The sequence below is a fragment of the Saccostrea cucullata genome, unplaced genomic scaffold (genome assembly GCF_032062105.1).
Source record: "Saccostrea cucullata isolate Sc308-1 unplaced genomic scaffold, CSIRO_AGI_Scuc_v1 ctg11218, whole genome shotgun sequence".
Taxonomy (NCBI): domain Eukaryota; kingdom Metazoa; phylum Mollusca; class Bivalvia; order Ostreida; family Ostreidae; genus Saccostrea; species Saccostrea cuccullata.
This window is the reverse complement of record NW_026933878.1, coordinates 27,257-43,729: the sequence shown is the minus strand read 5'-3', so window position 1 is coordinate 43,729 and position 16,473 is coordinate 27,257. Positions and strand designations below refer to the sequence as shown.

The 16,473-nt window shown below is 36.2% G+C and overlaps 1 protein-coding gene across 1 annotated transcript; it reads right to left on the bottom strand.

Annotated features, from left to right (window-relative positions):
* Positions 1–1,676: 1,676 nt before the first annotated feature.
* LOC134239531 (uncharacterized) lies at positions 1,677–15,779 on the bottom strand. Its single transcript, XM_062721702.1, has 4 exons — positions 10,698–15,779; positions 10,384–10,529; positions 2,027–2,852; positions 1,677–1,970 (listed from the first exon to the last, which is right to left on the bottom strand). The coding sequence occupies exons 1-4, from the start codon at positions 15,777–15,779 to the stop codon at positions 1,677–1,679; spliced, it is 6,348 nt and encodes a 2,115-aa protein (XP_062577686.1).
* Between the last annotated feature and the right edge of the window lie 694 nt (positions 15,780–16,473).

Sequence of the window (16,473 nt, the reverse complement as noted above, 5' to 3'; positions counted from 1 at the left end):
CCACAGAGTGCTTTGGGTAACCGGTGTGCAGTGACCTTGAACAATGTTTCTAGGTCAAAGGTCATAGCAGACTCATATGAAAAATCCTTGTTTGGAGCATTTCCTCTCTCCTTGGCCCAATCTGGCTCATTTTTCACTCACAGAGTGCCACTGGTCAGTGGATGTGTAGTGACTTTAATTGGTTGAAGTTTCTAGGTCATAGTCAGAATTAGCCTCTATGTTTAAAATCTTTGCTTGGTGCATAATTTTTTCCCTTAATACCAATAAATTTATATAACTGAGTATACAAGGTAACCTATATCTGTAAAATTGCAGTATCTGTGAAGTCATACTAAATTACTTTCACTGTAGTACACAAATGTTCCTTTTCAAAATATACCTTTTAAACTTAAAGCAATATGAGCTGTATCTTTGAGAATTTTATTTTTATGGTAAAATGTGCTATTATGATCAATTTGTATGTAATTTAAACTTATGATCAATGAGCCCAAAATAAAGTTTAAAAATGTTTAAGAAGAAATATTTCTGTACAACCGAATATACAGTTTTATATAAGAAATCATTATTGTACAGGACGACAATAATTCAATTTTGCTTCAATCAAAGCTAATAAAAAAAAATCCATTGCAAATATGAGCAACAGAAGTTTGTAAATAATTTATCTTTCTGTCATTAAATTAGTTGATTACAAATTTTCAATAAAATTTTCAAATGTCAAACATGCAGCTCATATTGCTTTAATCTTACATTTTCATGTTCATTGTTGAAAGCGGGGCCCTTTGAGATGGTCACCATCTCAATGATATCTAGTATTTATCAAAGGCCCGCCTCTCTTCCATTATCTCTTGCACTTCGATGTAAGTACGAGAGAGGAAATAGCCATCCACTTGGTCAACGTTGGGGCATTCTTCCTCGGTCTCAGTATTAGACCGATCTTCGGGTGCAGTGTCTTGTCGTTGCCAGGTTCGATTTAACCCGGTTAACATACGAGCTGATCTGCAAGAAATCTTCCTTCGACGACCAAGGGCGGACTAGCGTCCAGTCATGGCCAAGGAAGTCAACAAACTTGCTGGCTGCATAAGCATAGTGTGCGAGTGTACCAAAACTTAATTGATACTTTTCTTGTACTTTGTCGAGCACCTTCCCCTTGTCCCCTATTGACATGAATTGGCACAGTGTACTTGGTACCAGTGCCAGACCTCCGCTCGTTTAGACCATTGTATCAAAGATGTGCTCTACCTCCATGTATTACCAGCAATATTAACATACGCATTAGAGCCGCCCAAACTGGTAAACCAGGTCTTAAACCAATCCAACAACCGCTCCTTGTAAGCTTCACCCGAAGCTTTGCTCGGGCTGCCCAATCCGGGGGTGAGAGTTTTTGCTTGACTTAAATGACCTTTATACTCGTCACCCGCTAAATGATGCATCTTCTTGAGGTGCTTGTCTACCCTGTAATTAAAGCGTTTGCAAATTTGGCAGCTTTTTCTACATAAGAGTTGGGTCGTCGTTTCGTTCCTCGACCGCGGCCTCCACAGCCGGACGTCTCTTATCTCGTCGCCCTACCAACTGGTCGATTTTCCAGTCAGGGAGCTCGGCACCAAGACTCTGTCGTAAGTGACGCCTCAAGTCCACTACCTCTGCGGGGCAGTCCTCAACAGGACTCATGCCGTCTCCTATTCTTTTTTTCCATCTTTGGAGACCTGCATGCGGGCTCGGGTCCTTCCCCGCATGGCGAGCCCTCCCCGCTGCCGACGGGCATAGGATCGATTTACACCCGCGGCTCCTTTTAAGGCACAAGCATCTAGATTCGATGCCTGAACACCATCACCGGTGTCAGCGTCGTCACCTACACTGACGCTTTCGTCCCCTGATCCCGACTCGCTGTCTTCTCCAGAACTACCGTTATCGCCGCTATCTGGACGGTAATCGGAGTCTAGATCGGAGTTATCGTACTCCGATTCGCTAAACTGGTCGGGATCAAAGGTTGCCCTACAGATCTAGTGTCAGTAGGAGGTCTTCTAACCCCATACTTGGCCTTGGGCTTCAGTTCTGGCTGAACATTGGACAGGACCGACTTAGCGCTGCCCCCGGCCCGGTTCTTTTCCGATTTGGAGACTCCCCGGTCTTCCAGGGGCTTTGCTTGGGCCACCGAACCAACATCAACCGAATGAACCTCTGCCTGTACCTCGACAGGGTGATCCATGTGAACATCGTTACCTGGTTGCGATATGTCCCCCCGAAGAGGAGATGTCGAATCCGAGATGCCCGTCTGAAGCGGACAAGTCAGATCTGGATTTCTGCCTGGTTGCGATATGTCCCCCATAAGAGATGTCGCATCTGAGATGCCCGTCTGAAGCAGACAAGTCAGATCAGGATTCCTGGTCTTCGTGTCCAAGTTTCCGTCGCCGTCGAATGGCACAAATTCACCCTCAGGCGTATATTGCCGGATTGGAATTGCAACCAGAGCTGATTCGACATGGGAATCTGTCATTGACTCCTCAGGGTAGGAATCGTCCACAACTTCCTCCTCCGCGACCAACTCCGACGAGACATCTCGGTCACTAAACACAGGAATTTTGACGTCTAGGATATCAGATCTCTTCACTTTCCCTTTCTTGCTAAACCGGACATGCCTGCGTGGCTTATTGTCTGGATGATAGGGACGAACAGGTCTGATCGAATAAAAGAATTCGTCTACCTCAAAACTCTCCTGGTCGTAAGGCTGGTAGTCCATGACAGCTTTCAGAGTCCTCCACAGGAGACAGCAAGAGTGTCTCTTCAGTCTGTTCCAAGCTCTCTGTCCATGGTGCTGCTGCCTGCTGAGTCTCTTGGGGGTCACCCATGCGCAACTGGTTTTCAAGTTTTATGGAGAGCTCGCCGTCTGGCTCTTGGCCTTCGCGAACCCGAACAACCGAACTGTCGGATTTCTTACCTGAATCCGATTCTGAATCCGACTTGTATGGAGCCGACTCTCCTTCCACGAAGCGAACGTGTCTCCTCGTTGAAAAGACCGGCTGTGCACGTGTGTGGTGGGTTTCCGCACGTTGCTTTCCCAGACAGACGTGATGCCATTACACCGGTAAACGTTTTGCACTGATCAAATTCTTATATAATTTCGTCAAATCATGGAGTGATTGCGCACTGATATGACACCAGCCCGAAATCGTTTTGTACAGCGTTTAGATTTCACCCTAAAACCACTTGCAATAAGGTTACTCAATCTGGACGACCATCGAAAAGGAACTGTACTCCGCCCAGGTAGATACTATGATTGGTAGGCACAGTAGTGATAGGAACTGCCGTTTAAAGTACGAAAACCCTTTACCAGGGAGTCGGGCATGCTTAGGTGACAATGGGCGACCTACAGCTTAAGTGACAGCCAAGTGGAGCTAAAGTGACCACCAATTTCAACTTGCGTCGTGAAAGTAAGCTTATATGAAAATGCCAGTTTACTTTAGTGACGGGTCCATTTCTGCTTAAATGGTATGCTTAATTGACACTATTTTGGCTTCAAGATTAAATGTCACAATGTGGACCTTAAGTGACACTTTTTGGACATTAAGTGACATTTTTGGACCATTCATGCGCAAGTGACAAATTCTCAGAACTTACGTGACAGAAAAGTGGCCTTTCTCAGTGCTTAATCCATTATGACGTAATAATCACGTTCAACTTTCATTTTCCCGTACTTTAAGGCTCTAATAGAATTATGTAGGAAATTAAGTATTTTCATGGAATTCAATTTGAAATCACATGAAAAGTAGTCCTGATACTTATTTTAATTTTGACATTATTTTACAAATTACCGTTTTCTGAAACACTGTAGGCAATCTGGATACATTTTCTTTGTCTGATATGGGAAAAAAAACTCCCATTTTCATGACTGGTTTTCTTAATTTTTCATTGAAAATGAGTTCAAAGTACGGTTTTTCATCTTGTTTTTCTACAATTTATGCCTCGAAACACCTATTTTGACCAAGCTAATGTTATAAAGCATCATTAAAGAAATTTATTTCATAAATTTGATAAATCTGTAGGCACCTTCCATTTACTAGATCTTGACCTTAAGACCAACTTGTCTTCGAATTTATCCAATGTATATTTGTTCAGTATGTAAATATTGCATACAATCTTGTGAGTAAAAAAGACCTCACTAGATGAAGTTTGTTCCTAATCCGTTCTTCTTGCCCGCTCTACAGTATCTTTCTTGGCAGTCATGGAGGATACTAACATTGCAGATGATGTTCCTGGTTCGTATAACTTCCGCGATTCTTGGTAGCGCAATCCTCTGGTTTCCGAAGGATTCATCTGTTATTCGATCAGCTTTAGCCATAAAGGTTATTTAAAAATTATCTTGCCAGTCAAGGATCGACATTAACTTTTAGAAAGGCAAGTGGATTCAAATTTGTCCGCATTTGAAACATAGTTGCCCGAAATCCTAACACTGATTTTCAAAATATTATTATAACTGAAAACAGAATTGACACTGTTTATTTTTAATGAAAGGTAAAAAAGGTTTGATAACATTTTTAAAAATCATGAGTAATCATTCAAGAAATACTTTGAGTCAATGTCAAATGATTTATATCCATCAGCATTTAAACTGTATTTTATGCGACCTGTTGGTCGTTTGCTCCTAGGAAGAAATTCAACAAAGCATCCTCTCCTGCACCTTCTCTGCTTCAAATGATGGTATTATTTGTCTTTCTGTGAACCACATATGAAGACCTCTTTCTGCATTGTATTCATAGAGTGAAGGACCCTCAATGGACACTATCAAAAGGTGCATCGTTTATGTGTGGAATCGAGACCTCCAGTCTGATTTTATCCTCTTGACACAAGAGACACCCCTCTCACATACAGCTTGGATTACCATAACAGCCTGTATCAACATAAGGAGAATTTTATATTTAACCTCATTGCTCCCAAACAGAGTGCAGATTGAGAGGTCCTATGCCTGTCTGTGAAAAAGCCTGTTCCCAAGATGGGACATTAACACAATAAGTACACGAGTGTACTTAAAATTTTATAATATGGGCAGGTATGCTTATACATTTTGGTAACTAGCCTATTCACCTGTAATTCAAAGAATAGAAATAATAGAATTTAGCAAAACATGGCTAGAATTATAAAGTTAATATCTTGGATCCATTGATTGCTTTTGTTACAGTTAGTAGTATTAAGTCATTATATATATATATATTAAGTACAAGATTATAGATAATTCATAAATATTTCAGGTACTAACATGACTAATTGGCTTAACATCATAATCTTTAATGTCAGTTGATGCATCTTTGGTCCTCGGAATATGTCGACTTAAATGGAGGTTACTGACCTATATTTGGAATGTTATAGCTGTGTTTAAATATTTTCAGGTACTAATTTGCCTATTAGAGTCATCGAACTTTATTGGTTGATGAATCTTGGGTTCTTTGAGTATGTCGACAGAAAAGTAGGTCACTTTGACCTGAGTAAATATATTCTCAGGTACTATTTGGCTTAAAATCATTCAACTTTGTCAATTGATGCATCTTCATGATCTTGGACCTCAAAGTGTGTCAATTGAAATGTAGGTCACTGTGAGCTACTTCGAAATTTTATGGTTATAATATTTTAGGTATTAATTAGTGTAGAAAGATCAAATTTATTGAAATTTGGGTCCTTGGAGAACGTCAACTGAATAGAAGGTCAACATGGCCTACTTTTGAAATTTTATTGCTTATCAGAATGTGATTCAAGACCCTTGGGTCTTTTATTTTTCATACATTCATTTATAATTTAATAATATTTAGAATGCTAACTTGATGTTGGTTATGGGATTTATCTCATATTTGACAATGAATGGTAAAAAATATTCCATTTGTCAGTATCCGTGGGATTTATCCCATTCGAACAAATTTGTGGGAGAAAAAATTCTAATGATTATATAGTAAATTATTATATTTCATATAAGTGATATATTTTATAAATCATTATTTATTTGAAAATCTTTCTTTTGCTCCAAGGTATTATGCAAATGATCTTAGTATGTACATTTATGTTGAAAAAAGGTGCATCTAGCAAAATTGTTAATTTCATACATTTTGGGTCAGGGGTATCGAAGGGGGGGGGGTTACATAGTCTGAAAATAAAATAATGCTTTGAAATCTTCTCTTTCGTAACCATTTACGATGAAATAAAATTAATGATAAAATTATAAATAAGTTGTCCCAGGTTCAGTGGTTCCTTTGGGTTGGGGTGCATAATTGGTTATATATATAGTGGAAGTGCATTTTCTCTTCGTTACTCTGATCTACCTCTGGGTATTAAGTGACTAGAGTAAGCATGTTATGTGTATAATTATGATAAGAAATGGTGGCTGTTTAAAAATTGTGAATTTCATAGCCTCTGGTTTAAAACACGAACCAAATTTAATTGTTCGAAAGTTGTTGCATGATACTCGGGTAACTTATAAGGCCCGTTTATTACCAAGGCGATATTTCAGAGAAATTTGTAGGCTTTTTAATATCCAAAGGGAGCTAAGAATCTCTAATATGTTTTAGATTGTAGACCCAGAGGTTTTTATACACGTTTTTCTTACATAAACGAGATATAAGGGCTACACGTAGACCTCAATAAAAATTAGGTATAGTTTGAATAGCCAATCAAGAAATTAATTTTAGTTCTCGAAATGCCTACATCCCCATACCAAACAGATTTATTACGATATTAGAACGTTACAAACAGTTTCCATAATATTTAAATAATCGGTATTGCTTCCCTTAACCAGAAGTCTCTGTCGAGACTGTAGCTCTACTGGTTTGATTGAACAGGAAACAAGGTGGGGAGTATTTATATGTCTCACTCTGACATTCTGAGATTAAATTTCATTTAAAATATCAGTTTTCTACTAAAATTAATGGATCATATGCCAATACAAGTACATTTTATTAGTCATTAATGATTGAGTAGTCTGCCTTTTGTACAAGATGAAATAATTCTACAGTCATTGTGATAACCCCCATGAACCCTGAGTCGGCACACGTCAGCCAATTTATACCTTGATGAAGATGACGGAATCAGCAGAGGTTTGCCAAATGCTTAATGACCAATTAAACCATTTAGCTATACTTGTCATTTATCACATTTTTTTCCCTTTGAACAATTTGTACATACAAGCTTGCAAACAGAAGACATAAGACAAAACAAATGTGTTTTAATTTATATATTCTGATTTTAGGTACAAGAAATGGTAATGAAAAAAAATCAGTTTTGTAATCATTATCAGCATTTAAAAAATTCCTTGTTACACATTAGCTCTGATATTGATAGTCATGAACAAAACTTGTATAATATTTAGTGACATAATAGTTTGGAAGTATGAATACATTCAATCTTCAGCTGTTAATGATATACTAAATTAAGTAACATCTGATTCAATTGATTAAGTGTTCTACTACAATATGAAAATTGTGTTTAAATTCTGTTAATTACATGTCAAAAAGCAGGACAGATCATGATGAGAAGTATTAAATGCTATTATATTTACTCTTCTTTGACAAACGAATCCATGTTCAAGTTCTATATTATATCAAAGTATTTTGTGCTTAAAATATCTTATATGTCAATCATGTTTTACATATACAATGGGAAAGTAGCCTCATGTATATCATCATAGTATATACTTGATAATTTAACTAAGTGTCTGAAACATGTATGAAGAGGGATGGTTTACCTCCCTTTACGGGCTGGCCAGTGACCTCCCTCTTCCAATTATACTCACCTCTCAATATTTATTTCATCATTTATTTATAGTATATACTTGATGAATAATACATAACTTTTATTATAAAAGGTTTACCTCCCATATGTAATGGGCAAGTGGTGATATCCTTCTTTTTATAACACTCACTTGTCTATAAATTTGTTTTAAAATTCTTTTTTTAGTCTTATATACACTGATCATAATATATGGTCATATATGTTCAGAATAGACTACTTTCATTGTATTTTGAAATTCAAAGAAGTGTGAAATGCAATCCATTAAAATGATCATCTGTCAAATCCAAACACAATCTGTCCTGATGGAATATTCAGTATTGATTTTAAAAATCATTAGGAAAAAAAAGCATATCAAGTACAAAATACTTAATACTTGCATTTAACTAGTACAATACAAAATTAAATCTTGTAACACATTCATTGTCCATATTAAACTTGGTTAAATCAAATTTTGTTATAGAAAATATTTCGATATATACTTCAAATCTACATAACATTGCTATAAGCATTAACCTTGAACTTTTTACATTATACATTTTTTTTTCTAATACTGGTAGTTAAAGAGTGTGATATAAAATAATCAAGAAGATTAACTTAGCGAGCAATATAAAAGTGTATCCCATATCATTTCAATGACTTAATGAACATTATACATGTATGTAAGCAATTCAAACTTTGGTCAGCTTTATCATATTGCAACAGTAATTGTTAAGCGTACATCAGTGAATCGATCCATTCATTTAATATAATATATGATATAAATGCATTGAATATTGTCTCAGCATTGCCTGAAATATACATCATATACACAAGCTTTCATTTTTATAAGATATTGACATTATAAATATATTATTATAAATAAAGCAAATTATTTGGAGAAGAAATTATTGTCAATATTCCTGCAAGTATGTCAAATAAAAATCCAGTACATTTGTCTTTCGCAGTTGTTTTACTTACTTATCCACATAGAATATGTTAAATAATTACAGTACAGTAAAATTCGGTTATTATGAAGTCACTGAGATCTATGAAATTATCTCACTATACTATTGGCAATTCACTATATCCGTAGATGGAATTCGTAATATATATAGCTGGGAATCCAAGATGACTTCGCTATATCCGTGAATTTGCAATATTCCATATTGCTCATACAAAACAAGTTTTACTGTATAATGTAACAATTTTGACCAATGAAAATAACATTGAGACAACATCCATCTAAAAAAAAATTCATAAATAAAGTAAAAATCAGATTAAAACAAAACAAACTGCATAACCTTTTTAGAAACATTCACTAGTACTAGTTAAAATACATGTAATTACAAGCAAATGAACATGCAACTCTGTTATTATGGGTATGATAGAGGCATTATGAAGATGAAATTAGAAAGAAGCAGTAAATATTTTTTGGAATTTACATTAGAAAAAAAATATCACTTAATGTGTATCCCTCAGCAAACTAATTTAAAAATTATACAAGCATATAAACATTCTCTCTGATTTATTAAACACAATGGCTTTCTTAGTTCCACGAAAAGCATGGCATGCATATTGTTGATTCATATACATATAAATATAAAGCAATGAGATTCATGCACTTGTAGACACTCAAATTAAATTTGTCATTAGTCATATTATTGTATTCACAAATATTGTAAAAAGAACAGACAAAAAGATAATTCTTTTTCAATAATAATCTTGAAGATGTATTATTTATGCATGTAATTTAAATGATGAAACTGCATCAGGGGACACAAAAATTTCAGTGGGAAATAAATACTGAGGGATATACACTTTAAGTGAACAATACCTTATGACAAAGACTTCCAAAACCACCTGCATCACAAACTTAGTGATGGTACACTCGGTGGTGTACAAACGCACGCAGCGAGTCAGGTAGTGGCGCCTGCCCTGCTTCACACACTGGTGAAGGTACACTCGCTGGTGTACAAACGCACGCTGGCGAGTCAGAAATAGCTATGTTACCCCTCTCAGGGATAGGCAGACTTCATTGAAGAGGCTTTGACTTCAATGCATTTATGAAAAACTAAAATGAACCTTTTCTTTCCTCAATTGTTCCTCGATTGTTCCTTTAAAATAAACCTTTTCTTTCCTCAATTGTTCCTTCATAAATCTCTAGTTAAAGATGCATATATTATTTTGTGGTCAGAATAAACACTTTCAATGACATCAGTGATAATATTACATGTCACATTTATGTAAATATGGTCTATCAATGATCCAGAAGAATGGGTTGACTTTGAAACAATCTGTTTACAACTGAAAGCTTCAGACATGTATGTAGCCACTGAAGAGCCTCCATGAGAAAGATCTATATTGAAATCGCCAAGAATGATTATATTCTGCTGATTCTTAACTACTTTTGACAATTTGTTGATAAAGTTGTTTTTTGCTCTTTCAATAGTAGAACTTGAACTTCTGTATAGCATAACAACTTGATAATTCTCATTTTTGCACTTTACTTCACTGTACTGCCATTCTAAGTCTTTGTCTGAGTGGCTCACATGATTAATGATTTGACAGTCATTTCTAATGTATGTAATAATGCCTCTATGGGGTCTGCCACATTGCTGATTCAATGCAAAATCCAACCTGAACATGCTGTAATTCTCCAATTCATAATCTTCATTTTCATCTGATGCTGTCAACCAAGTTTCAGCCACTCCTATGATATGAGACTGTTGAAGATTTGGCTCATTTTTGAAACTTGCAAAATGAGCATGCAGTGATCTCACATTCTGAAATGCAATGTTTATGGTCTGGTTGTTTGTAAAATCCATAGGCTGAAAACATAACTGTAATGTTGCTTCTGTCCGTAGTCTACACATTTCTTTTTTCACTTTCTCAGACGCACAAATTTTGTTTTCATTTAAACTCAAGATATGAAGTCCTGTGATCTTTGTAACCCTGCTTAGAGCAACATAGTGAATGTGTGGCAATGTAAATTTTGGATTCATATCAAGATTGATAACAGCTTGATCCATTGTGTCCCCCTGAGATTTGTGTATAGTTTTGGCTGCAGAAAGTCGCAACGGAAATTGTATTCGTACAACAGTGTGTCTCAGGTACTGAAAGCTCCTTCTCACATCAAATATTGGTGTCCAAGACTTATCAACTTCATGCCCAAATAGATGTCTATACTGATATCTCCATGATTTTCCAGTATTTGTGTCATTAAAAGAAACCCATATTATACTTGGCCTCTCAGTGCTTTCTTGTCTCCTCTCAATGTACTCTACCTTACATGATGTACCATTTGTGAGCCCATCCTCAACACATAAATTTGCAGTGATTTCATACTGGAGACCAAGTGCTATGGGAACATTTTTAGCCAATCCAGCTGTTTTCGAGGAGTCATCTGGCAAATTTAAGTGTTGTATTAAATTTTCCCTACCTACAACTGAATCATAAGCTGGTATATTGACCTTTTCACCATCAGCTAACAGAAACACTTGGTTATTGTAGGCATTCACACTTTCATTTCTTGTATACAATCGGAGAGCATCTCTGGGATATACTGGTTGTGACTCATCTACACAGCGCTGTTTCAGTGTTTTTATATCAGCTTCAGTTTGATTTCCTTCTCGTAAGCGGTTGAGTAACTCAGCAAAATGAATATCATCTTTCTGTCTCATTATTTCCGTTAGTTCATGCATTGTGAACAATTCTCGCCACAAGTTTGTTGCCAATGGTCCAAAGTTTTTCTTCAAGTCATCAAAAACCCATCCATCCATCACTGGCTTTAACTGGAAAAGATCCCCAATCAAAATGACATTGATACCTCCAAAATATTCCTTACTGCCTTTTATCTGCTTCAAACGCTCATGTACACAATTTAATTGTGAATTTCCAACCATTGAAACCTCATCAATGATGACCGTTGACAAATATTTGTACTTTGTTCTAAGGCTGTTCAAAGATTCACTATCAAGGGGCTTGCAGTTAAATCCCTGACTTGCTGGAATTTTGAATGCTGAATGTATTGTCTGTCCCTTAATATTAAATGCAGCTTTTCCGGTTGGAGCACAAAGTAGAACCTTGCAGTCATCTGGATTTTCCCCTTCAGTAGAGCAATAGTGTCTTGTGAGTGCTTCATACAAAGTCCTTACAACAACAGACTTTCCAACTCCTGCACCACCAGTTAGGAAAACTCTAAGTGGTTCTTTTTTGGTTTTAATCCAATGAAGCACATGAGTAAAAAACTCCATTTGCTTTTTGTTTAACTTGCTAACTAGTTGGAAATACATCTCATTCGTCATTTTGTACTGAAGAGTTTGATCATCATTAGTAGAACTACTTGGTAATCCAAGATCTATTCCAATGTCATAGTTCTGGTGATTTTCTGGACGCTTTGGGTCAAAATACACAAATGCCTCACTTTCCCTACTCCCTTCATCGAAGTCCTCTTGTTCAGTTTGCTCTGCACTAGGTGCAACTCTATCAAATTGTACATCAACCTCTTCAGCCTGCCTCTGTGCCTCTTCCAGCTCTTCTGCATTGTGTTCATACTTCTTTAATTTAGCACCTATAAAACTCTTCAGTTGGTTGTACTTTTCTTCATAAGTTGATTTGTCTCCTTTAATGTCCACATCTTCCTTTCTCCATGGATGGAAAAGTAAAATCTTTTCTCTATAATGATTTTCAGAATCAACTTTGATGGAGTAATTGACATAACGAATGCACTTGGCCTTCCTCCTTTGCCTTATAATGATGCCATTTTTCAAAACTATCCTAATCAGCTCTAAATTGTTCTCTTCTTCTTCCAAGTCTCTTAATTCTTTTTCATCTTCAGAATCATCATTTTGCTCTAGGAGCTCATTTTCTTTGAAATCTTTAGGATATACAATTTCTATTTCTGCAGCATAGTCTGCTAAACACCAGTTTTCAAGTTGTCTTGGTCTTTGAGAATAACGCTTGATCAGACTGCTTGCATGAATGTCTGTGGAATTCTCTGGCAATTCTTCTAAAGCAGACTTACATTTCAATAGAAGCGTTCTTTCTTCTGGTGGTGAAGTATTTATAAATACAACATCTCTTGAACTTTTTGTTAAAGGCAATTGTAAACTCAAGTAAGCAGCTTCTTGTGCACTTATCTCAACTGCATTCAAGAACTTGTTTCCCATGTGTCGAACCTGTTTTTTCAAATCCATATTTCCTTCTCTTGCTTCCTTACATGCTTGATCAAGCAGATTACTCATTCCACGTTGAGACTTGCTAATGTAGGACACAATGTACATAGCACATGCATATGGGTCTAGGACAAACTGCAAATCATGATTTGCTCGCCATGCTGTCAAAACATTTTTCATGTAAGGGTTTACTCTTATTTCAGAAGGAGTTCTCTTCAAAAAAAGTTGTGGTCCATCAAGGGAACTTCTAATTGACTTTATGTAATCTTCTTTCTCCAGGTTCAGTGATTGTAAAAATTCACTGAAAGAAATGTTTTTCCCTTCTTTCATATCTGCTAATTCTTTCTTCACCTTTGTGAAAATTTCTTTGTATGTCAATGCATCTGAATCATCTGCTGATAAAGGTTCCAAGATCAAAGTTGAATCCATAGGAGGCTGAGGAAATCCAAATCGACAAATGTCTTTTCCTTTTTTCCTGCAAGTTCTGGAATGTTTGTGAATTTGTAATTCTACAAATGGTTCAACTTCATCATCACAATTTACAGAGCATGATACATACTGATCTATAAATTTTGCAATGTCAGTAACTGGATCTTCCTTAAATTTTGGAGCATCTTTTATCCACATGAGCATATGAATGTGAGGTGATCCTCTGTGCTGAAATTCAACACGATAAAAAAAGTCTATCAGTTCCCCAACAGGTTGATCCTCACTCTTCAAAACTGTATTGATAAACACATGTACTCTGTGATCAAAAAAGCGAACACATGTCACAGGATCTTTTTGCACCAAGTCAGTTTTCTCAGCCCATGTCAACTTGTCTACTTCTTCATCAGTTAGTGATTTCTTGAGATTGAGTTGAGCAAGAGTTTTGAGTAACTCAGACCATCTTGTATCTGCTGCTGATAAAGATGCAAACCAAGTTGGTAAACCCAGTTGTCTAATCATGGCAAACAACTCCTTCTTCTTTGCCTCTAGATACGGAGGACTGTTACGCAAAGTTCTAAAAATGTAATATCCCTCATCTAATCTTGTGATCTTGTCAAGAACTTCTTGATTAAGAACATCACCAGCTGTTAATTTCTTCTCTGTGCCCTTACATCTTCTTAATACAAGATTGACTTTGTCCGATATCTGCTTCATCTGAATTTTCTTCATTTTGAAAAATAAATTTGGCACACTGTTTGCTGCACGTCTGTCAATGTTTCTTAGTTCCCATTTCACAAGATCACTGTAATGAACTTTAACCTCACGGTCATCATTTGATGCCATTCTCTGACCACAGTAAATAGTTGGAAAAGACAAGAATTCTGCATCCTTATCGGTGTACAAACTCAGAGGTGTTTGTCCTTCTCCTGGAGCAAATGTATATACCTGATCTTGAACAGGATTTGCATCATCCAGTAATGTGTCGCAACTGCCAGAATGTCCTTCTCTTTCATCAATTTCTTCAAATGCACTCTCTTCTTTCTCATCTGATGTAACACCAACGTTTGTATTCCTTCCTTCAATACACTCTGATGTACTTGTGTTAAAATATTCTGAAATTATTTCACTGCTATCTGCAGTTATTCTAGCTTCCCATTCTTCATCTACATGAATCTTTGCATCTTTGTACATTTGGCTATTTCTCATTAACCAGTGTAATGCAATGATTACATGCTTTGGTCTGACATTTTCTACAAAATCACAAGTTTTGTAACTTAGTCTTCTCTTTAATCGGACTGGCACTGTTATGTCATTGTTAAACTGTCTTGGTAGAGAGTTTACAGTTGGTTGTATATCTACTGGAACATTAACAACATTTCCTTTGATAGATAATTGTCTTCCTCTAGGCAACTCTCTTATCTGCATGAATGGAATTCGTAAAGCTATCAGGCGTTCTTCTAACTGATGAAGTTGGAGTTCTTCTGGTTTGGAAGGAAATTGAACATGGTTTGCTACTGACAACTTTGGCATTTTCCCATCTTGTATCGATTTCTTACATGTTAAGCAAATCCATTCTTTTCCATCAACTGATATATATTTGCTGAGGAATTTTGCAACATCTTCAGGTGGTAAATTTTGTTTAAGAAAGCTGCTATCAACAACTGAATGAGAAAACCAGGTCTGTTGGCAGCAAGTGCATACATATAATGGCCCTTCCTCTGTTCTTTTATTAAATACTGATATTGATTCTGACAGTGTTGAGCCATACTTTCTTTGTTTTCTGGCAATATTTTCTTTCCTGCAGAAATGTGGATCTCTCCTTTTTTGGGCTTTAGCACTCTTTCCTCTGAATTGTTCTTTCGCACGATAATGCACATTATTTCTTTTCATAGATTTTCGAATGCGTTCTACTTCAAGAAATGCAGAATCTTCCCTACTCTTCCTTTTTCTTTTGACATCTCTTTCACGTTCATTCTTCATAACATCTATATTCTTCCTTTCTTTTTGCTTAGCAGTTCTCTCTTTTTCTTTCTGATACAGTCTAAATATTGGGTTATGCCTTTTTCTTTGTTTTGCTGTTTTGTCCTTTTCTTTTTCAGTGTTTCTTGTCTTTTCATCTAATCTTTTTGCTTGTCTTGCTGCTTTGTCCCTTTCTTTTTCAATGTTTCTAATATCCATGTCTAATCGTTTTGCTTGCCTAGCTATTTTATCCTTTTCTTTTTCAGTGTTTCTTGTCTTTTCATCTAATCGTTTTGCTTGTCTTGCTGCTTTGTCCCTTTCTTTTTCAATGTTTCTAATATCCACGTCTAATCGTTTTGCTTGCCTAGCTATTTTATCCTTTTCTTTTTCAGTGTTTCTTGTCTTTTCATCTAATCGTTTTGCTTGTCTTGCTGCTTTGTCCCTTTCTTTTTCTATTTTTCTAATATCCATGTCTAATCGTTTTGCCTTCCTTGCTATTTTGTTTCTTTTTTTTCAGTGTTTCTTGTGTCATCATCTAATCGTTTTGCTTGCCTTGAAGTTTTGTCCTTTCCTCTTTCAATGTTTCTCGTCTCTTCATTTAATCGTTTTGCTTGCCTTGCCGATTTGTCCCTTTCTTTCTCAATGTTTCTAGTGTCTTTGTCTAATCGCTTTACTTGCCTTGCTCTTCTTTCTCTTCCTCTCTCAATTTTTCTTCTTTCATTGTCTAACCTTTTTTCTTGCTTTGCCACTTTGTCTCTCTCTCTTTCTCTGTTTCTTTTTTCAGCGTCTAATCTTTTCTCTTGTTTTGCTACTTTGTCTCTTACTTTCTCAATATTTCTACCCTGATCTCTCTTTCTCCAGTTTTTCATGTAATTTTTAATGTATTCTTTTCTAGAAGTAATGACCCCTCCTTTCTCTTTCTTTTTGATCATGCCTTTCTGTCTACATTCTTGATCATCAAAATATCTGTCAAGAAGTCTGTCAATTTTTTTATGTTCTGCTCTTCCATCAGAAGTCTCTCTCATTACTTGTAGGGCATTTGTACTTGACTCAATAATATTTACTGGGGTTATTTCAAACTGAGAATTTTTGTCAACAGAGAGAGATAATGCCAACTTTAAACAATGTTGTGCCACACCCTCCAATGTCTCTACTCCAATCAGTG

Bases quoted from the DNA above. Each gene is read 5' to 3' on its own strand.
- LOC134239531 (XM_062721702.1), bottom strand. From the start codon at position 15,779: ATGGATATTAGAAAAATAGAAAAAGAAAGGGACAAAGCAGCAAGACAA. The intron at 2,853-10,383 runs GTTGGATTTTGC...CTTGAAAACCAG, and splicing joins GAGAATTACAGCATGTTCAG to TTGCGCATGGGTGACCCCCA. The intron at 1,971-2,026 runs GTTAGAAGACCT...GATCCCGACCAG, and splicing joins AGCCCAAGGCCAAGTATGGG to TTTAGCGAATCGGAGTACGA.